This window comes from Babylonia areolata, chromosome 10 (assembly GCF_041734735.1).
Source record: "Babylonia areolata isolate BAREFJ2019XMU chromosome 10, ASM4173473v1, whole genome shotgun sequence".
Taxonomy (NCBI): domain Eukaryota; kingdom Metazoa; phylum Mollusca; class Gastropoda; order Neogastropoda; family Buccinidae; genus Babylonia; species Babylonia areolata.
Window position 1 is genome coordinate 37,750,892 of NC_134885.1, and position 24,204 is coordinate 37,775,095.

The 24,204-nt window shown below is 42.7% G+C and overlaps 1 protein-coding gene across 3 annotated transcripts; it reads right to left on the minus strand.

The window, feature by feature from the left end:
* Positions 1-5,499: 5,499 nt before the first annotated feature.
* On the minus strand, positions 5,500-23,910 carry LOC143286991 (hsp70-binding protein 1-like). Of its 3 annotated transcripts, none has more exons than XM_076594986.1 (8): positions 23,844-23,910; positions 23,478-23,609; positions 22,754-22,933; positions 19,208-19,394; positions 16,690-16,911; positions 12,513-12,677; positions 9,894-10,105; positions 5,500-7,088 (listed from the first exon to the last, which is right to left on the minus strand). In XM_076594986.1, the coding sequence occupies exons 3-8, from the start codon at positions 22,892-22,894 to the stop codon at positions 7,008-7,010; spliced, it is 1,008 nt and encodes a 335-aa protein (XP_076451101.1). In that variant the 5' UTR covers positions 22,895-22,933; positions 23,478-23,609; positions 23,844-23,910; the 3' UTR covers positions 5,500-7,007. The 3 variants fall into 3 exon arrangements, with proteins under 3 accessions (XP_076451101.1, XP_076451102.1, XP_076451099.1); XM_076594987.1 differs by having other exon boundaries at positions 23,840-23,858; XM_076594984.1 differs by lacking the exon at positions 23,478-23,609 and having other exon boundaries at positions 23,844-23,860.
* Between the last annotated feature and the right edge of the window lie 294 nt (positions 23,911-24,204).

A 24,204-nucleotide genomic window follows, 5' to 3' on the forward strand; every position in this document is an offset into this window, starting at 1 on the left:
CAGGAATATAGTCCCATGCCCTTGGCTGGACTATAAGCAAAAATCTCCATGTCGGTTGATGAATATCATCATCATAATAATAATGGTATTTATATAGCGCTGAATCTTGTGCAGAGACAAATCAAAGCGCTTTCGCACCAGTCATTCACACGCATGCATAACTCTAAAACTGGAGAAACTAAAGACAAGGAAGAGGCAGGGAAGGGAGGCTATTTTGGGAAGAGGTGGGTTTTTAAGGCCAGACTTGAAAGAGCTGAGTGGAGACTTGACGAAGCGAAAGAGGAAGTTCATTCCAAATGCAAGGCCCAGAGACAGAGAAGGAATGGCGGCCAGTAGTCGAGTGTTTGAATCTGGGTATGCGTAAACAGAGTGGATCCAAAGCCGATCGTAGTGAGCGAGATGGAGTGTAGAGGTGAAGGCAGCCGCAGAGATAGGAAGGGACAGTTTTGTGAATACATCTGTAACATAGAGTGCTGATCTTGTACTTTATTCAGTGTGAGACAGGGAGCCAGTGGAGATGTTGCAAAAGAGGAGTGATTTGCTCAGATCTTTTCTTTCTGAGGATGAGTCGGGCAGCAGAGTTTTGTATGGGGCTGTGGAATACATCTGTAACATAGAGTGCTGATCTTGTACTTTATTCAGTGTGAGACCGGGAGCCAGTGGAGATCTTGCAAAAGAGGAGTGATGTGCTCAGATCTTTTCTTTCTGAGGATGAGTTGGGCAGCAGAGTTTTGTATGGGGCTGTGGTATGATGCAAGTCATATCAAGAGCAGAAATGAGTGGAGTAGGCATATTTTCAAAGTATCCACATTACTTATTTTTCTTCGAAAATGTTTTTACATTTAGTTAGCATTACATTGGGCAATAGCATGGCCAGCAAAAAAGCACCTTGCACAGATTTCCAGATATTTCCATGTATGATCTGTTGTTAGAGGCAGAATCCACACTTGAATGTGATATTTTCGGTAATGTGTTTTGTGTACATAAAATTGTTAGCTTTTATGCTTTCAGACAATGATATTGCTTTGAAGCTTTTTTTTTTTTTTTTTTTTTTTTTTTCAGAATGTTCCACTTCCCCTCTCCTCAGCTTCTGATTTGCTTGCTTTATTTTGAGGTTGAGTGAGCAACCCAAAGGGGTGGCCTAGTGGTTATGCTCCCAGCTAAGAAGCGAGTGCCCATAGGTTCGAGTTCCAAATATGGACCAGGATATTTACTCCGTGCCTCCACTACACTTTTTAGTGATGGTCTGGGTGCTAGTCTTTCACAACAGATGATAAACCGAGGTCACATTTGCAGCATGCATTTAGCACATGTTAAAAGATCCCTGTGGTCACAAAAGGGTTGTCTCTGGCAAAATTTTGTTTTAAAAAGAAAAACCCATTTTGTTATTAAAACAAAGATGCATACAGAAAAAACAAGAATGAAAAAATACGGGCAGTGCTGCACTGTGGTGATCCTGATTTTCTGATGAGAGCAACAATAATATCATAAAGACCTGTTGTTAAAAAAGTCAAAGTATACAAAACACAGTAGTCTTAAAATTTCTTTGCTGCTGATCACAGACTTTTGTTGTTGTTGGAAAACTGTAGTCTTCAATCATGTGTGAAGGTTTGGAAACTTTTTGATGTCTGTTGTTGGAGAAGTCTTGCATGAACAGTGTTAGTGAATGTTTCTTGCTCAAACAGACTTTTATTATAATATTGGATGTTGTGAAAAGCAGTGCAGATATGCAATTGATAACTAAGCTGAGATAAACCATCTCCGGTTTGTAATTGATGGGTTTTTTTTGTTTTGTTTTTTTAATTCTTTGACCAAGCTGTTACCTTTGTTACACATCTGAGTGGATGAGGTATTTTTTTTCTGTGGAGTGGAGGTCACAGTATGTGCACATATTGAGGAGGAGCATTGCATCTCTCAGATCTACAAAACTTTGATGGCTTCTGAGTAGCGATCGTCAAAACTGGTTGTGGACTGTGTGGTTGAATCAGGGTGTAGGTTGTGAAGGTGGCACAGTCTGTGTCATTTAATATTCAGTAGGACCCCTGTCCCATCCCTCCAACACAGAGAGAGCGATAGATTTTTCATTCATTTTGCCCATCGCTCCTAGTGGAGCATAGGCCATCGACAACCCCTCGCCATCGCACTGTGTTCTGGGCTGTTCTGGCCATTCCAGTCCAGTTGGTCCCTTGCTGCTTCAGCTCTGCCTCGGTATCTCGCCTCCAACTGTTGTGAGGCTGGCCTCTCTTCCTCTTTCCCTGTGGGTTCCAGGTCAGGGCTTGGCGTGTGATGCTGGACGCTGGCTACCTGAGGGTGTGTCCGATCCAGCCCCACTTCCTCCGCAGTATCTGCTTGGCCACTGGTTCCTGTCCCGCTCGCTCCCACAGATCTTCGTTTCGGATCTTCTCCTGCCATCGGATCTTGTAGATGCGCCTCAGACAGGTGTTGAAGAATGTCTGAATCTTCTGCTTTATCCTCTGTGTTGTCTGCCATGTCTCGCATCTGTAGAGCAGAATTGACTTCACATTGGAGTTGAAGATGCAGAGTTTGGTTTTCATACTGATTGCTCCAGATGTTCTTGAGCATGATGAAAGCTGTTCTTGCCTTGCCGATTCTGGCTGTGACGTCTCGGTCCGTGCCTCCCTGTCGGTCAACCACACTTCCCAAGTAGACGAAAGACTCCACCTCCCTGATGGGCTCTCCACCGACTGTGACTGGAGTGTTGGGAGTGGTGTTCGATAGATTTTTAAAGCACTTTAAAGTTAAAGGTAGAAAATCAGAAAATGATTCCACTTTAACCACCCACCCCCACCACCCCTCCTCCCACACACACCAGCCCATCAAACCTATGACGAGTAGGTTTAATTATTAGCTGTTGTTGCCTTGTTATTTGTTTGCAGAGTAAGGTTTTGTGCACTGTTATTTTTGAGTGTCAAGTAATTTGAGGTCTTCTTTTGTTAGTCCTACCATGTCTCTCTCTGATGGAATGCCAGGGGTCTTTCAGTAAAAACAGCGTACTGGTCTTCTGGAAATTCTAAGCTGGAAAATTTCTTCTCTCTTTCCTGCTGTTTGTTATGTGTTTGTCTTATTTCTTCCTGCACGGTTGTCTGGCGTTTTTTTTCTGCCTTCCCAATCCATTCCCTTTTCTTGTTTTCCAGCAAGCCTGAACCTCTTTTTTCCCTCTCTTTTGTGCAGTTTATGATGCGCTGTCCTTGCTGTTTTGCTCGAGTGATTAGGTTGTGATGTTGCAAACATTGGGGCACTGGCCGGGCACTATTCTACAGTGCTGTTCGCCTATATATGGCCATTTTAATGTATTTTGATTGTGTGGCTTCATAGTATTTGTTATCCTTTTTAACGATATGTTCATAATCTGGGTATGACAAATTCAGCAAAAGAATTGACATCCTCAGCACAGACTTGTCTGCATTGCCTAAGGAGCTTAATGGTAAAGGCAAAAAAATCATGAATTGTGTTGTTTTGCAGTTGTTGTTGTGTGTGTGTGTGTGTTTGACAATTTTGTGTTTAATGGGATTGAATTTTTTTTTTTTTTTTTTTTTTTTTACACAGTTGGGCATTGCTGATATGGTCCCATGTCAAACTGCAGAAGTGTGCAATTGTTATCTGTTGTTGGCATGTGATTGGTTTTTGGAGCAGGGCCATTGTATACCGTGTACATTGGTTCAACTGGAATAATTGATGGAGTGTTGCCATTGTGGACTTCTTTTTTTTTTTTTTTAATAGATTTTTAGTATTGAGTAATTTGAGGTCTTGTTTTTGTTTTGTTTTGTTTTTTATCTCCTGCAAAGGAATGTGACATAAAAATTGGAATTTTTGGGGGTGGGGTCAATTTATAAATCAATCCTCTTTCAGTTCATATGGTATGTGTTGTTATTGCTACTGTTAGTACATGTTTTTCCCCCATTTTAAATCTGTGTGTGGTATCTTGATGTTCTCTGTTTTTATTTATCTTCGTGTTCTATTCCATATACAAATTGGTATACACATCACAATTTTGTACACAGAATACCAGATATAATTTTGCTTTTGCCAGATATCACTAACTCGTGTAATTTTCAGGATTTGTCTATGTCATGTACCTATGTGCCTAGATAGTTTCACGTCTACACCTGTTTTAGTGCCTGGTGTGTGAAGGAGGAAAGTGCAATGATGACCTGAAAGCCTGGTGGCAAGACAGGAACATAGAGGGGAAAAGTGCCTGCTGTGTAACTAGTATGGAAAAAGAGCTATCACATGTTGCAATGGAAGTGTGCTACCCCCCCCCCCCCCCCACCCCCTCCTTCCCAATCACCCCCAGGTTGAAATCATCTTTTTTTTTTCCTACCCCAGAAGTTGGGATATTTTGTTCTCTATACTTCAGTGATGACGGGGGGTGATGAAGAAGCTGCTATGGGGGTCCATTTAGGTTTGGGATGACTTGTTGAGGCTGTACTCTTAGCAACACCATCCCGGCATCGACCATGCCAACAGATAGATACACCTGCAGCGTTGGTCAGTAAATCTGAGCACACCCACAGACTCGGCTCTGTGAAACGGATGACCCTCGACTGTGTGGCCTGTCTTTCCATTGAGTCCAACTCATGCTGGGCTATGGGTAGGAGTCAGCCTTGGGCAAAAAAAACAACCCCCAAAAAGGCCAGGATTAGACTTGAACACACGTCCTCCCAACCATCAGTCTGCTGTGCCACCACAGCTGGTGTTTAATCCATTGAGCCCTGCATCTGAGCAATGCCATGGCGTCAAAATCCATTTCATTTAAATTATGTACACAGTCCTATATATGCACAAACCGCAAATGAAGGGAACTAACTTCTACAGTATTTCTGGCTGGGTTCCTGTGTCAGTTTTGTAGGAAAACCTGGTTGATTTCAGTATATTTTCTTCGTGTTTTTTTCTGCACGAATAGCGCAGGGGATCCTGCCGAGGCTGTAAACTCCCAAGGATTGAATGGGTTAAAATGTTTCCTCTGGTGCTTGTATTTTGGGTATGAAACAAGAAAAGCACTCCTCTTTGTGCCCACACATCCCTAAACAAAATGACTCACTGGATTGTTGCAGTCAAGGAAATGCATTCACATCAGAAACTGACTGTAGCATTCCTGGAAAAAGGTTTGAAGTTTACAGGCAGGAGAGAAAAAAAAGAAGAGAAATTTCCTCCATCCACACTGAAAAGGCCACAAATGCTGCAGCACTTCGCTGTTACGCAAAGATTTCGTATTCTTTATGCTTCATGAGGGCAAGGTTGTTGACCAGTATCACCCTTCCTGTTATGCCTGATAAACTGCATTTCTAAACAATTTGTTGTTGGGTAGAGTTGATGGTTTTTTCAAGTTTTGGGGTGGGTTGGGTTTGGGAATACATTATCATGATAAAAATGCAGTCGACTGGTGTGTACAGGAAAGTTATATTTTTTTTATACTGTTTGACATTTGCTTATCTGCTCGTTGTACTCTGCCATAAATATGTATAGCTAATTTTTCCAACACACATTTTTACATACATTTTTGAACACTAATGCTTGTGGAACATACTGTGTGTATTTTCAGTCCGCGTTGTATTTGGCGTTTCATGATTTGAATAAAACACTTTCCCCTGCAGGAAGGAAGAAAAAAAAGTGCAAGATATTTTTTTTGGCCACTTAATAAAAAATAAAAAGTCCATTCCACAGAAAGGCTGGGTTTGTCACATGTGTGCCAACAAGAACTGATAGATAGTGTGTGAATGAGTTAATACAGGGAATAAAAAAGAAAAGAAAAGAAAATTATCGTTTTTCAAACATACGTTATGTACACACATGACCTTTCTTAAGCAAACTGCTTGTTATTAAGAATGTTTTTAATCAACGACGTTACATCTGAGCCTCGCTTCTCTCAAGTTTTTTTGTCACTACATATTTCACAAACAGGCATGGAACAAAAAGAAAAGAAAAACAAAGAAAAGAAAAATTCAAGCCGATAAAGCTAAAGTCCTGAAAGGCGCAACAGCCAGGTGGTTTCAACATTGGGCTTTCAATCAGAGAGTCCTCGGTTCGAGTCCCGGTCACAGCACCTGGTAGGTAAAAGGTGGAGATTTTTCGAACCTCCCGGGTCAACAGATGTGCAGACCTTGAACCCCATTTGTGTGTATACTCATGCAGAAGATCAAATATACATGTTAGAGATCCTGTAATCCATGTCAGTGTTCAGTGAGTTGTGGAAACAAGTGTGGCTTGTGGGCAAGCAAAGGAACAAGACTGTCTATAAGGCAGGGGCAAAAACTGTCATACACGTAAAAGCCCACTCGTGTATACAAGTGAACAAGGGAATAACAGGCTATGAACGGAGAAGAAAATGCACCAGCTTTTTTTTTTTTTCTGGGTCTTCCACTTGCTCTCACCCCTGCACAACATCCGGCTAGCTAACAACTCAATATGTTGTCAGAGATTTTCACTTTTCTTCAATCTACGCTTTCAATGTGGGCTTCAGTCCACAGTGATTGAAGTGGTACTAGAAACAGAATTATTTTCTCTTCTCACATTACATAAACCAGTGTTTCATGGTTATAAATCTACATGAATAAAACACCCAAAGTGCACACAAAATGGATGAAGAAATGCGAATGAGAAAGTGTAGAGTAAAATAATATTCGAAATATGTTAAAATTTTAAATCATTTGAAATAAAAAATTCTGAACACATACAAACCCAATTCACCTCATTTATTCATGCACGCACACACACACACACACACTCTCACACACAGTGATACACACACACTTGCATGTATGCACACACACCAATGTTTGCACACCCACACAAAGCACCACACACACACACACACACACAATCTGGAATAAATCCACACAGGCCCTTCTAACATAATGACCATAACATACATCTACCTGCACTCACTGACACAGAATGCTTTGCAAATTGCAAAAGACAAACGCTATGAAGTCTGCATTCTTAACCTCCAACAAAATAAAACACAAGAACAGCTGCTCAAGCATTTCTCACTGTAGATCCATGCAACCGTCAAGAGAAGAAGAAGACTGGATAATCTGAAGCAACTTTTCAGCGTATGCTCTTTCCTCCTGGAAAAAAAGAAAAAAACAAACAATGAAAACAACTTGGGCAAAAACCAAAGCAACTTGAAAAGATTCTGCTCTAAATAATGTGAAGACCATGTTTTTTTTATGGGAAAACTGAAAACAGCACAGGGAAAACCCAAGGGAAATAAGAGCATTTCATTGAAAGCTCTTAGTTCATGCACAATATGGTTTCTACAGAATATAATCAATCATAGATCCAACAGAACGCCGCATAAATTGTTGTCATATATTCATTTCGTAGTTTGTGAAAAAAAAAGAAAACCTTCCTCAACAGAAACATACTTTTTTCACAAATACAACAGACCGCTGTATAAATTGTTAACACGTGTCTATTTTTAATTGGTCTGGAAAAAAAAAATTCAAACTAAATTTTTTTTCCACCTTGCACCACGTTCAGCGATGTGTGTGGCAGTATACTGCTGAACTTATTTCAGTTTCAGTTTCTCAATGAGGTGTCACTGTATTCTGACAAATCCCATGTCTACACTACACCACATCTGCCAGGCAGATACCTGACCAGCAGCAGAACTCAACACGCTTAGTCAGACCTTGTGTGCATGCACATACAGTTGTGTACCTATCAGAGTGGATTTCTTCTTCTCTATAATTTTGCCAGAGGACAACACTCTTGTTGCCATGGGTTCTTTTTCAGTGTGCCAAGCGCATGCTGCACATGGGACCTCGGTTTATCGTCTCATCCAAATGACTAGACACTCACTTTGATTTTTCCAGTCAAACTTGGAAGAAAAGGTGTGAGTAGGAATCGAACCCACACCCTCAAAGACTTTCTATTGGCAAATGAGCATCTTAACCGTCTTCCCACCTTCCTCCCTTTCTGAACTCAGTTCAACTTCTCAACACACAGTATCTGAATAACTCAACACTTAACACACACGCACGCACACACACACACACACACACACACACGCACACACACACACGGAGTCCCTGGTTCACCCTGATAAGTCCCAGCCACCAACAATATTCAGGGGTCCAATTCATGAGGACTCACTTGCGAACATGGGGTATAAAGCAAACCATCCAGACTTTAAACATCAACACTTCTGCTGCCTCAAAGTCAGCATTCATGGGCCAGGCGGTGAAGGTCTGACAGGAATGACTGGACTTTTCACAGACAGTTTTCGACAATGCCTACTTTATCTAACTCACTCCGAATGAAGGGCCCCAATCAGGGCCTTAGATAGTCTTTTGGACTGGCACCTAATTTCCATAATGATGTTATGAGCTAACAATATCTTCACTGACCTTTCCTCTCTCCACTGCGACCAATAAATGCAGTGTGTGTTGCTCTGCTCGTGAGCAGAAGAGTTATTTCTGCGGTGAGTGGTTCATGTGAACAGTGCATGTCAACTATGGCATCTAACCCAGTTTGGTCTCAGTCACAACGCAGACAACAGACTCTGACAAAAGGTCCCTATCATGGCAAAATAACGTTCTGAATTTAATCTGTTTCGAACTCTCTGTGCTTTCCTGGATTCGTTTACAAGTCATCAGTGTATGCAAATTTCGAACCAAAAAATATGGATACTTTCATCATCTCACTGATAGTATAAGAAGGGAGGAAGTTTTATTCATTATATTACTGATCAGTTTGGAAGTTTTCAGTTCATAAATTCTAACATTTGCTTTTTGGCCATTTCATTTCTTACCACTACAAATGGGTCATCTGTGGGGGAAAGTCAGGGGAGCCAACTGGCAGTACTACGTGAGTTAAGAAAGGGGTTTCCCTACTAAGCTCCCCTGTGCACACGCAGGCATTAACTGTCAGCTGCAGCACGAAGTGAACCGTGCGCCTTGGTTGTTTGGCCCTACGCTGTGTTGACACCAAGATCCACTGGTTTAGTTGTGTCCGGAGGATGTCGCCAACACGAGGCGATGATGCAGTGTGCGCTTGGCTGACAAACACCAACCAAGTTGGTACAACGGTTTGAAAAGCGCCAGTGGTAAACTGTCATAATGTCAGCAGCACATGTGTGACACAGGGGGCAAAGCACCCCACCTGTCCTACACATCCCAAGGTCCGAAACGATAACATTCAGATGTAAAATTCAATACTCCAACAAAATGTCTACAATCACCAGGATGTGTGACGGGACACTTAAACAAAATTCCACCTCCTACTCAAGTTTGCTTCTTACTGAATGAATCTTCTTTCTTACTGAATCTGTCAAATCTGGAATCGCCTGTTGAGTGAAAAAGATTTTTTTGGTCAGAACCTAATCATAATTATACACTAGTGGGTGTGTTCTGTTGCGAAATATTCTGTTATTTTTATTTCGCCGATTGCAGTTCTGAACAGAAACAAGTGCCTTATTTATCTTTCACAAGGTCTGTGCTTATGAAGAAATGTTGCTGAGTGAAATCACTGCACTAAATTTCAGCCCTTTTAGTCTGTGTTAAATCTTGCGCGCACACACACACACACACACACACACACACACACACCAGCCCCTCCCCACACCCTCTCCCTACCATACCTAAACCCATCCACCCACACAAAACCACCTCCCACTTCACCCAACCCATCCCACACCACACACACAGAGACACAGACACACACACAGAGACACAGACACGCACACACAGACACAGACACACAGTTTCAACGAAACATCCCAAACCTTCACCACCACCATCACAACCACCACCATGACCACCACCACCACCACCATGACCACCACCACCATCACTACCACTACCACCACCACCATCACAACCACCACCATGACCACCACTATCACCACCATGACCACCACAACCACCCACCTCATTCTCCTCCCTGCCAGTCAGCAGCGTGACCCTGTCGCGGAGGACGGAGGTCATGTGGAGGTGGGGTCGGGCCAGGAGTTGCTGTGTGGGGGGGTGGTCCGTGGCCAGCCGGAGCAGCGCCGACATGAGGTGCTCGTGGGACTGCTGGTGCTCCCCTTGTGACACCTCCTGGGCCAGGAGTTCCACCATCCCCGACTCACACACCATGTCTGCAACAGCACACACATACACACACCATGTGGACTGCTGGCCAAGAGGAAACGCCTCCGCCTTGGAAGCAAGAGGATCTGAGCGCACTGGTTCCAATCACACCGATAGTCACCAGTATTTTCTCCCCCTCCACTCGACCCTGAGAGGTGGTCTGGACACTAGTGATTCGGATGAGACGATAAACCGTGGTCCTGCGTGCAGCATGCATTTAATGCACGTAAAAGAACCCACGGCAACAAATGGGTTGTTCCTGGCAAAATTCTGTAGAAAAATCCACTTTGATAGGAAAACAAATATAACTGCAGGCAGGTCAATTTTTTTAAATTTTTTAAAAAAGGGTGGCGCTGGGGAGACCAGCCCGAATTTCACACAGAGAAATCTGTTGTGGCAAAAAGAGTAATACAAATATGGTAATGGATGATGTGGATACGTATATAGCACCTATCCTCGGTCCGAGACCAAGCTCAAAGCGCTTGACAAACACTGGGTCATTTGCAAAACTGGCTGCCTACCCGGGTAGAGCAGACTGACGGCTGCCATTGGGCGCTCATAATTCGTTTCATTTGTCATTCAATGAGATTTCAGGTACGCACACATACACACTCGGACTGACATGTAACATTTTAAGCGTATGATCGTTTTAAGTTTATTTACCCCACCATGTAGGCAGCCATATTCAGTTTTCCTGGGTGTGAATGCTGGGTTTGTTCTATAACATGCGTATCTGATCTTCTGCGTGCGTACACACATGAAGGGTTCAGGCACAAGCAGGTCTACAGATACACTGACCCGAGAGAATGGAAAAATCCTCACCCTTTACCCACCAGGGTATCGAGATTCAAACCCGGGACCCTCAGCTTTAACCACTTGGCTATTGCGCCCATCACCATGTTATCATTATCATCATCAGTCCTTTTTGTTTTTCTTTTTTTTTGCTGCTGCCCCATCATCTGCACCATTTCAGTGGCATTACTCCCACTTCCCGTAACCCCATACACACAGCTACACCCTGTTTTGTTTTTTGTTTTTTTATCGCTGTCCCATCAACTCCCACGCCGCTCATTTTGAGTGTTTTATACACAGCCACACCTCGGTTCATCTGTCGCAGTCCCAGCGCTGGCAGTCTACAGGGAACCATTGATGTGAGGTCGCCAGGAGGCCACACACCAGAGGAGACCCTGCACTGCTGCAGAGTCTGGTGGCGTTCAGTAACGCCTGTTCTGTTTAAATGTACCTAGGACACCACCTTCTAAGCCACCTACTGACGACAATAATTATTTAGTTGTGGAGCCAGACTGAGTAAACACCCCCTCCAGAGTGGAGTCGACCACCGCATCCCTCCAACAACAGTACCCCATGACTCTGCCAACACCAAAGATCTTGACAGGATCTAGGACTCACCTCAAGCACGAAGTGGAGTGGGATTATTACTGGTACTTTTTAGCGTCTAATTTCCGTCAGAGACCAAGATCTAATCGCTGTACAAACACAGAGTCATTTGCAAAAGTGTTGGCTGCGTGACACCTGCCTTTTAGGCGCTCATCATTTCGTTTCCTGTGTCAGGCTTCAGTCATGCACATGCACACTTATATAAGTATACCAGAGTTGATATCTATAACAAATTTTGCCCTGGGATAACTTTCTTGTTGCTGCAGGTTCTTTTTGATGTGTACCAAGTGCATGCCACACACCAGACCTAAATTCACTGTCTCATCCGAACGACTGCCATTCAGACCACCACTCAAAGGTCTAGTGGAGGGGCAGAAAATTCCAGCAAAGGAAGGATTCAATCCTGTACACACAAGATTCCTTTACTTCCTAGGCAAGCATGTAACCACAAGGACACCACTCCACTATCAAAATGCCGCTTTCAGCAAACGTGCAACGGGTGGCCCTCAATCGCCACCACACTTCGAAGACATGTAACACAGGAAACACTACTGAAATCTCTCTGTGACTGAAGTGTCCCTGGCTGCATACCAGGGAACTTCTGCTGACTCACAGATCTGTAAATCTCATCACCAAACCCTTCCTCTTCTACCTTCATGTGCTGCAACACCCATGTTCACTCAAACCGAGCACAAGTGGACTTTCACATGCATGACTGTTTTTACCCTCACCATGTAGGCAGTCATATTCCATTTTCAGGGGGAAGGGGGTTGGGCAGGCGTGGTGCTTGCCAGGCATATTCCTGTTACCATAACTCAAAATTGCTGAAAGAATACCGGATGTTTAACATGCGTATTTGATTTTCTGCATGCGAACACACACACAAAGGGGGTTCAGGCACTAGCCGGTCTGCACATCTGCTGACCTGGGAGATTGGACAAAAATCTCCATCATTTGCACACCAGGCAACACTTTTAACTGTTGCAACCATCATCAACCAACCCTGTCCTCTCACACCTTTGTACTGGGGGTGTTTCCGACACAGGACGTCCAGGAAGAAGGCGATTTTCACCACCCGTTTGAACGGCCCTGGGGACTGCAGCACCTTGCGCAGCACCTCAAACCCCTGGTGGCTAAGGAACTGCTCCCGGGCCTCTTCCACGCTGCTGTCTCGCACCAGGCCTGTCACACAGCACAGCCATTTTTAATTTTATTTCATTATCATCATCATTATCATCATCCAAAGCCGACTATCCTAAAACCCTCTTGGCCGGGAGAGTGGGGATGTAACTTGGGCAAAACACTCTCCACTACAATCAAATTCTAGCCCAGATGGTTGGGACAGCAGTTGCCTCCTCTGCTGTTCTGATGGTCATGGTCGGACACGAATGACTATCATACGTATCATCATCATCATTATTTTCATTCTTCTAATTCATTCACATGAAAACACATTTCTGTAGATGATGGAAAATACAATTCACAGTGAAATTAGGACCACCCAAAATAGTAATAAACACAGATACATACACACATATACACTTGCCTCATCATATGTCATAGTTGTTGTTGATCGTTGCATTGAATACACTTACTGACTTAACAGAAGTCATATACATTGAAAAAAAAGAAAAAAAAGAATATACATAAATGTATGTATCCATATATCTTTGAGAAAGTGGGCACAGCTCTGTGTCAAGCCATCCAGCGGTGAATCAGCATCACAGCATTACTTCATGATGCGCTTGATTCACAATAGCTACGTCAGACTAGTTTTACATGGCCCTGTTAACATGTAAACAAATCGATCCCTTGAAGAAAGAACGATAAACTTCCGAAAATTTGAAATAATCTACACGATAGATTAATGTGGTTTTTTTTCTTTTTCTTTTTTCTTGTTTTCTCTCTTTCTCTCTCTCTCCATACATACATACATATGTGTGTATATATATATATATATATATATATATATATATATATATATATATATATATATATATGGGGACTGCATGTGCTCCGATCAAGTTCAATCTGGCTTACTTTTGGCCCGATCACCCAAACGATCGACACAAGTCTTGTATCCTGTTTGAAAACATGGTTACATGCAAAGACCTGGAGTCAATGAAAGGACAGAAAAGAAGAAAAACTAAAAAAAACACTTAGCCACAAATGTGGGGCTGGTCAGGAAAACCAAGATGGCTTACGGAAAAGAGGACGCCGTTTCCGTTAACACAAAGGAGGCAACTTACCAAGGGAGCCTATTACAATACACAATACACAAACTTTATTGTCTATACTTTGGTACAGAGATTTTCTTTTTGGGAGCAGCACATGTCCAACATAAGAAGAAAACAACAAACAAATAAAATGAATAAAATGAATAGAAAATAAAAAGATAAATTAAATGGCACCAAATGGAAATAGCTATATACAAATATACAGATTACAGAAGTTTACGTGCCTCTCCATTTCAGTCAGCCAAACTGCATTGCACATCTACCCCCCCCCCCCCCCACACACACACACCACGCGCACACACACGCACACATACACTCTCTCTCATCCCCTCTCTCTCTGTCTCTCTCTTCACAAGAAATGCAACTACAAAGATCATCGTTCATTTAAAAATCAAATATCATTTTCATAAATGCACCACAATTTCGATTTCTTCTCTTCTTCTTTCCGTTACTCGACCAGCATCGACTTGCGGATGACTCTGTTGTGGTTGATGCATGCTGGGTATTTTCGTGTCTCCATAACCCACTGACATGGATCATGGGATCTTTAACATGCGTATTTTATCCTCTGTACGTGTATACACACGAAGGGACTTCAGGCACTATCAGGTCTGCAAATAATGATGTTGACCTGAGAGACTGGAAAAAATCTCCTCCAACCTTCACCCAACCAGGTACACCGAACAGGAGATCGAACTCAGGAAACTTGGGCCAGAAACCAGCGCTCTGGCTGTTTGGCCACAGCACCCACCATGATGGGACTAGTAGTTTGGACAGGGCTGGAATCCAGACCCCTGCCAGAGTCTGCACCAGTGGGTCACAGTACAGTATGTTTGATTAAGTCACTCCGGAGGAGGGGCCCCGATCGAGGTGCCACCGTTAACAACTGTTTCAGATGAAGGAGCCCGACCGGGGCTTTAGATAGTTTTGAATTTTTGGAGTGGCACCGACGGGCACAATAGCCGAGTGGTTAAAGCGTTGGACTGTCAGTCTGAGGGTCCCAGGTTCGAATCGCGGTGATGGCGCCTGGTGGGTAAAGGGTGGAGAATTTTACAATCTCCCAGGTCAACATATGTCCAGACCTGCCAGTGCCTGAACCCCCTTCGTGTGTATATGCAAGCAGAAGATCAAATACGCACGTTAAAGATCCTGTAATCCATGTCAGCGTTCAGTGGGTTATGGAAACAAGAACATACCCAGCATGCACACCCCCGAAAACGGAGTATGGCTGCCTACATGGCGGGGTAAAAACGGTCATACACGTAAAAGCCCACTCGTGTGCATACGAGTGAACGCAGAAGAAGAAGAAAGAGTGGTGCCTAATATCCATAATGACGTTATGAGCAAAGAATATCTTAACTGACCTTTCCACTCCCCCACTGCAACCAATAAATGCAGAGAGTATAGTTGTGCTTGCAAGCAGGAGAGTTGTTTTTGCCGTGACTGGCTCATGTTAACAGTGAGTGTTGACAATGGCGCCTGACCCAGTTTCTTCCCAGCCAACAGGATTAGATGATGGGGCCCTATCATGGCTATGTTACGTTCTGAATCTAATCTGTTTCAAACTCTGTGTGCTTTCTTGGATTCTCTTACAAGTCATCAGTGTGTGCAAATTTTGAACAGAAATATGGATACTTTCATCATCTTACTCAGTTACTGTATGATAGCATAGGAAGGGAGGAAGTTTTATATTTTGTCCCCTACTAACTCGTTACTGATCAGTCTGGAGGTTTTCAGTTAATAAGTTCTAACATTTGTTTTTTGGCGATTTTATTTTTTACCCCTACAAATGGGTCGTCTGTGGGGAAAACGTCAGGGGAGCTAACGGGCAGTACTAAGTGAGTCAAATAAATATATATATTTCTTACCCATACAAATGGGTCGTTGGGCAGTACTAAGTGAGTCAAATAAATATATATATTTCTTACCCACACAAATGGGTCGTCATCTGTGGGGAAGGTCAGGGAAGCTAACTGGCAGTATTAAGTGATGGGCACAAGGGCCGAGTGGTTCAAGCATTGGTTGTTCAATCTGTGGGTCCCGGGTTTTAATCTCGGTAACAGAGCCTGGTGGGTAAAAGGCGGCGATTTTTCCAACCTCCCACATCAACATAAGTGCAGACCTGCTCATGCCTGAACACCCTTCTTGCGTATACGCATGAAGAAGATCAAATACGCATGTTAACGATCCTATAATCCATGTCAGCGTTTGGTGGGTTATTGAAACAAGAACATACCCAGCATGCACACCCCCAAAAAACTGAGTATGGCTGCCTACATGGCTGGGTAGAAACAGACATACACGTAAAACCCCACTCGTGTACATATGAGTGAACATAGCAGTTGCAGCCCACGAATGAAGAAGAAGACATTTCTTACACATATAAAATGGGTCATCTGTGCGGAAAGTCAGGGGAGCTAACTGGCAGTACTAAGTGACCGTCAAAATAGCTGAGTGGTTCAAGCGTTGGTTGTTCAATCTGAGGTTCCCGAGTTTTAATCTTGGTAACGGTGCCTGGTGGGTAAAAGGCGGAGATTTTTCCGACCTCCCAGGTCAACATAAGTGCAGACCTGCTCGTGCCTGAACCCCCTTCTTGTGTAAACGCACACAAAAAAATCAAATAAACACATTAACGATCCTGCAATCCATGTCAGCGTTTTATGGAAACAAGATATCAGCAGTTTATGGAAACAAGAACATACCCAGCAAAAAGAAGAAGAAGACAGTACTAAGTGAGTTTAACACACGCACATACACACACACACAACAAACACACACACAACACAAACACACACACACACAACAAACACACACACACACACACAAACAAACACACACACACACACACACACACACATACAACACACACACACAACAAACACACACACACAACAAACACACACAACAAACACACACACAAAACAAACACACACACACACACACACACAGAAACTTACAGGAGATGGCCTGCAGGGCGGTGCACTGCACTTCGGGGTCCTGCTCCGTGTGCAGCACCCTCAGCATGGTGGGCAGCACCTCCCCCCTCACCGCCGCCTCCTGGCACTCCCTGTGGTTCTGCACCAGGGCCCCCACCAGCTGGAACCCTGGCCGCCGGACCTCCGGGTCGCTGTGTGTCAGCAGCTCATGCAGGATCGACATGCCTCCAATCTTCACAAAATCTGCAGAAAAAAATACAACAAGAGAGGCAAGGCCTTCAAGACTCACTTGTGATAAATTAAGTCCCCTAGCATTAATTACAGAGTAATTTCCCTTTTTTACTATCTGCGCCAAAACGTTTGCAAAATAAATAAAAATTCCATGCTTAGCAAAAGAAGTTCCTGTTTTAACAAAAAATGATAATAATGACTCCTCTTGTTGTTGTGTCAGAATAAGAGGTCAAAGTGCCAAATTCAGAGAATACAAAAAATATAAATATAACAGTAAATGCAGTTTGCATATAATTAGGCTTCATTATTTTTTTTTTTTTTTGTGCCCATCCCAGAGGTGCAATATTGTTTTAAACAAGATGACTGGAAAGAACTGAATTTTTCCTATTTTTATGCCTAATTTGGTGTCAACTGCCAAAGTATTTGCAGAGAAAATGTCAATGTTAAAGTTTACCACGGACACACAGACACACGGACACACACACACACACACACAGACAACCGAACACCGGGTTAAAACATAGACTCACTTTGTTCACACAAGTGAGTCAAACCCCCCCCCCCAAAAAAAAACCCATGTAAATATTTCATGGGAGATGACCAGAAAGCTGACAGAGGACTATACAAAAATAACGTAAATATTTCATAGGAAATTACCAGAAAAGCTCTCAGAAGATTATAAAGTTGTTTCAAAGCGATATGAAATCATAAACTTTGAAACTGTCTCGAGGCTTCTACTTTGTTCTTTGTGTGTGTGTTGTGTGGTGTGTGTGTGTGTGTGTGTGTGTGTGTGTGTGTGTGTGTGTGTGTGTTTAACATGTGTGTGTGTGTGTGAGTGTGTGTAAAAAACAAGTCTGGTTGGTGGTGGTGATGGTGGGTGGGGTCGACAGGAAAAAAACAGGAATGATTTGTTTACCGTGCGGAATGTCTTGGATGATGATGGTTATGATAATGATGATGCTAATGCTGAATCAAATTATATCTTAAATTTTACTTTAACACATTTCATGCCGGATAAACACACCTCCAAACTTCTGGTGGTATAACATCCTTTAACTGTGTGTGTTGTGAGTTAACTGATACGAAAAGACTTTTTTTTTTTTTTTTTCAAGTCATCAGCAGGATGATGTGGTGTAATGGCCATATGTTTATGTGTGTTATGAGTTTGCTGACGTAAAAAGACATTTCCTAGCATGATGGACAAGCCACCATTCTTCACAACATCTGGTGAAGGTGGGTGAGTGGATGAGGTGGGTGTGAAAGAGTGGAATTTGTAAATCTATAATGATGATGATGATGACAATGACAATAATCATCATCATTATCATGATAATAATGGATACTTATGAAGCACTATATCCACTCTATCCAGAACAACAACAACAACAACAACATTTGTAAATCTATAATGAAGATGATGATGATGATGACAATGACAATAATCATCATCATCATCATCATAATCATAATAATGGATACTAAAAAAGCACTATATCCACTCTATCCAGAACAACAACAACAACAACAATAATATTTGTAAATCTGTAATGATGACGATGATGACAATGACAATAATCATAATATGATCATAATCATAATAATGGATACTTATAAAGCACTATATCCACTCTATCCAGAAAACTGTTCCAGGTGCCTTACAAAACACATAACATCATACTTTACATGACGTCAATGTTATATATACACACCAAATTGTTTCTAGCTACACACACATAAACACAATGCATACATACACATGTGTACAAACACAAACATACATACATACACACACACATATGCACACCCACACCCACATACAGAGGCATACACATTAAAAAAAAATTTAGAATAAATAACATAATATGTACTACGGGACCCACATAATGTTAATGTATGTACCACAGACAGATTGTAATTTCTTGTAAACTTCTTCTTTGCTAGTTGGTTGCAACTCCCACGTTCACTCATATGTACACGAGTGGGCTTTTACGTGTATCACCGTTTTTACACTGCAATGTAGGCAGCCATACTCCGTTTTTGGAGATTTTGTAAAGGAAATTTTCTATCTAAAATTACGTTAAAATCACGGTTAAGTATGTGTAATTAAAACTGATTTTGTTGATGTTGTTCAGACTTTTTTCATGTGCTTTTTTTTTTTTTTTTTTTTTTTTTTGTTTTACGTTTTCTTTAAAGTCCACATTCTAAAAACTGGAAAAAAAAATAAAAATAAAAAAAATAAAAATAAAAGAGTTTGCTTTTGAGACAATCCAAGCACCATACCCCCCATGCCCGCCCCCCACTGTCTTACCCATGGCCATGTCCAGAGATTCACACCAGTCGAAGAGCTCCTCCAGGCTGTGGAGGGCATCGGAGCGAGCCTGGTCTGAGGGGCTCTGGCTGCCCAGGTACACGCCCACCGCCCTGATGTGCTCCTTCACCTCCTGCACCGGGTCCCTCCGCATCCCGTCCAGGGCCTGGCTCAGCCACTCTTTTCTCTGTGCCACAGCAACAACAAAAGGTAAACGTCATTGTATTGTATTATTGTACTGTATCGGTCTTATTTTGTCACAACAAATTTCTCTGTGTGAAATTCGGGCTGCTCTCCCCAGGGAGAGCGCGTCGCTACACCGAGAGCGCAACCCTTTCTATTTTATCTTCTTTTTCTTTCCTGCCTGCAGTCCTTTTTTATGTTTTCCTATCGAAGTGGATTTTTCTACAGAATTTTGCAAGGGATAACCCTTTTGTTGCTGTGGGTTCTTTTACATGCACTACGGGACCTTGGTTTATTGTCTCATCTGAATGACTAGCGTCCTGACCACCACTCAAGGTCTAGTGGAGGGGGAGAAAATATTGGCGACTTTGCCGAGATTCGAACCAGTGCGCTCACATTCTCTCGCTTCCTAGGTGGACGCGCTACCTCTAGGCCATCACTCTACAGGCCATACACTACAGTACCATGAATCTTTTGTTCATGGGTCCCTCTGCATCATGTCCAGTGCCTGGCTCAGCCACTCTTTTCTATGTGTGATCATACACTACAGTACCATGCATCTTTGTTCAGGGGTCCTGTCCAGTGCCTGGCTCAGCCACTCTTTTCTCTGTGCCACAACAACAAAAGGTTGTCATACACTACAGCACCATGCATCTTTGTTCAGGGGTCCTGTCCAGTAACTGGCCCAGCCACTCTTTTCTCTGTGCGACAACAACAAAAGGTCTTCATACACTACAGTACCATGCATCTTTATTCAGGGGTCCTGTCCAGTAACTGGCTCAGCCACTCTTTTCTCTGTGCGACAACAACAAAAGGGCTTCATACACTACAGTACCATGCATCTTTATTCAGGGGTCCTGTCCATAACTGGCCCAGCCACTCTTTTCTCTGTGTGACAACAACAAAAGGTCTTCATACACTACAGCACCATGCATCTTTGTTAAGGGGTCCTGTCCAGTAACTGGCTCAGCCACTCTTTTCTCTGTGCGACAACAACAAAAGGTCGTCATACACTACAGCACCATGCATCTTTGTTCAGGGGTCCTGTCCAGTGCCTGGCTCAGCCACTCTTTTCTCTGTGCCACAACAACAAAAGGTTGTCATACACTACAGCACCATGCATCTTTGTTCAGGGATCCTGTCCAGTAACTGGCTCAGCCACTCTTTTCTCTGTGCCACAACAACAAAAGGTTGTCATACACTACAGCACCATGCATCTTTGTTCAGGGGTCCTGTCCAGTAACTGGCCCAGCCACTCTTTTCTCTGTGCGACAACAACAAAAGGTCGTCATACACTACAGTACCATGCATCTTTATTCAGGGGTCCTGTCCAGTGCCTGGCTCAGCCACTCTTTTCTCTGTGCGACAACAAAGCCAAGAAAAGGGTAAATGTCATACACTACAGTACCATGCATCTTTGTTAAGGGGTCCTGTCCAGTAACTGGCTCAGCCACTCTTTTCTCTGTGTCACAACAAGGGTAAACGTCATACTCTATAGTACCATGCATCTTTGTTAAGGGGTCCTGTCCAGTAACTGGCTCAGCCACTCTTTTCTCTGTGCCACAACAAGGGTAAACGTCATACACTACAGTACCATGGATCCCTCCAGTGCCTGGCTCAGCCACTCTTTTCTCTGTGCAACAACAACAGGTAAATGTCATACACTACACAGAGATGCCAACCCCCTGGCAAGTATTTGTAGGCACAATCAGGAAATTTGGTAGGAACGTTTTGAATCTGGTACGAGCACTTGCACTTCGAGCCACATCAGCAATCCACTGGGCACAGATGCTGTTTAACCGAGACGCAACTTGATTTAGCCACATGCTCTCCTGTTTGGGCAAACGATTAACCTGATCGGCCCACACAATAAATGCTGTTTCAATGTAAACACACACACAATCAGCTAAGCATCATCATGCGAAACCAAGGTTAGAAGTGACTGCCCTGGCCTCAAGATCGATAGGTCTACAGCGTCTGGGTAATGTTACGACAGGAAAGCATGTGACCACGCTATGTAGTCGAAAATGAACTTGTCTGAACAATTTTGACATTGGCATTACGTCGGAACAAACTGCGATTAAGCATAACAAAATACGGCAAAATCGTAACAGTCGGCATCTCTGACTACAGTATCATGCATCTTTGTTGATGCCAGTGGAAACCGACTGTGCACCCACAAGCTCGTCACTCACTCACCCCACACAGTGTCTCAGCTCAGCCCACAGCCGGTGCCATCACACACAAAACATGACAAAGGTTGGAGCAACAGATAATCAAAAAGGAAAACATGCCAAGCTAAACGACATGTGTATCAAGAAACAATCTCAGAATAAGAAATACTTCAATAAATCTATCAATGTATAATTATAAATTGTCAAATGGCAGGTTCAGTTCTAAAAACATACCATTCCAGCATGCATCATAGATGTAATTATGCCAGAGGAAATCATTTCTATTGCCATGGGTTCTTTTATGTGTGCTAAGTGCATGCTGCACACGGGGACCTCAGTTCATTGTCTCATCCAAAAGTCGAGCCCCCAAACCTGCCAACCCCTGAACTGCCTAAGAGGGACTAAATTCAATATCTGAGGGAAATGTACTGAAGCTACAGCACACACATTTGTCACCCCCAAATAAACATACATTCTAGTTTAATTTCCAGCACTTTAATTTGCTGTTAATTCTTAAAATGTCAATATTCCTGGAGTTCAGCATCAACGTACACTGTTCATGACTGGCAGCTTTTGACAGACACTGTGGTAATGTGAATGCTGATTAGTTGGCGAGAAAGTAGTTTGGCAGAAATACGTGGTGGGAAAAGGCTGACTATACAGAGACTCGATGTGTTGTCACAATTCAAATGATACGCAGACTTTTTTTTGTTTGGGGGAATAATTCAAGGTTGTGGAAAATTGGGGAATGCAGCTTAGGGTGGGGGAATAAATTCCCCCAAATGGGAATGGCTGGCATGTCTGCAGACCTCTACTCAAGAGCTAATGGATTAGGGGACCTGGAGTATAAATCACAGTGCGACTCAGAGACTGGAACCTGCGGACACTTGCTTCCTGGTCATGCACATTACCACTGGGCCACAACTCCACAATTCAAACTTAAACTCCTGACCACATCCCTGTCAAGAGTAAGATAAGTTACAATTTCATCATATGTGATTTCACAGAACTTTGTCTTGAATGCATGTAACATTAAAACTTATAATCAGTGGCCTGCAGTACTGTTTCTGATGACAGGTTTGTCTTTCGGCTCGAGTACATGTGACATTAAAACTTACAAGTCGTGGCCTGCAGTACTGTTTCTGCTGACAGACTTGTTTCCATTCTTTTGACCATTCCTCTCCTTTACCTCTGGTGACATTTCTCTGTTGGCCTCTGGGGCATCTTCAGCTTTGGTGTTCTCCACGCAGAACTTGAGCAGACCCTGCAGGTCCTTGGGCTGCCTGCCTCCTGGCCTCTGGCCCTGGCCGTCTGAGTTGTCTTCTGCCATACCGCCCTCTGTTTCTGATCCTCTGGAGTGAGTGCAGCACTGAAGCAAAAAATAAAATAAAATAAATATTTTTTACCATGGAAATGTAATTAAAAATTTTTTTTTTTAAGTTTAAAAAAAAAAAACGCACTTTGAATAATACTGTTATTATTACTCCTTTGCATATTACTTACAGCTTGAATAGACTTATGAAGGCACTGTAAACAGTAAACATTATACTATAGTTTGACTCTTTCCACATAGAACCATTGCGTTTTCGCATGATCTGCATCTCTTCAGTTTTCTAACTTCGTGATTTTTGTTGAAATGTGTATGTGTGCATGTGTCTAAATTAATGTAAATCACCTTGCAGTGAATATAGAAAGGACAAAATAAATCAGAAATATGACGATTAAAAAAAGAGAAGAAAAAAAAAGGAATGGATAAATCATCATTCATTCACTGACTAAATATAATGATGAGATTTTATGTTATTTCCCTTCCACTCCTCTGTGTGACTGGCGGAGTTAAACGTCCACGTCTTGTTATGAACATGACTTCTGAGGTTTTATCACAACTATCAATGCTTCATTCTACGGTATACCTTTTGATGTTCTGAAGACGGTCAGGCTACCAGGTGATGTGCGTTGACATGAAAGACAAGTGAAACGTCTCACTCAGTCGCTGCCTTCTGCCGTTGCCAAGACTGCTTCCAGTTATAGTGGCTCGACTCAACCTACACAATTATTATCTAGAAGCATTTGGAACAAACTAGAACCTTCGGATCACTTAATCATGAACAATTCACTTTCATCTTCACTTGTCATAAAACCACTGAATCGTTTATTTGACGACAGGAGAACTAAATTTTTGGTAAGCTTTTATTCATTGACGTATTCAACTTTCATGGTCATCGCTAACTCTAAACAAAATCAAAAATATATTTCAAAAGTAGCAGCACATTACCAACCATGCGACCCAATCGGGTTGTTTTCTTGTTGAGAGTAACCTCCCTTGGTCAGGCAGGCTTACCTTCCCTGTCTGGTCTTTCACCCACTCAACAATTTTTCTGCTGGAACATAGACAAAAGAGATGATAAAGTGTCTGAGGCTGGAACAAAGACAGCGCTCAGTTATCACTTATGTCCGGATGTTGGAGGGCGTGGGTGGATCTAGACAGAGAACATTAAAAGTGCAAGCGAATCTGGAAGGCACAATTCAAAAACAATATTCGAAAAAACAAAAACAAAAAAACAACCCAACTGAACTTCTTCTTCCACCTTTCCCCATAATGTTGCTAATTTTATTGGGGGAAAAGAGAATTATCAAACT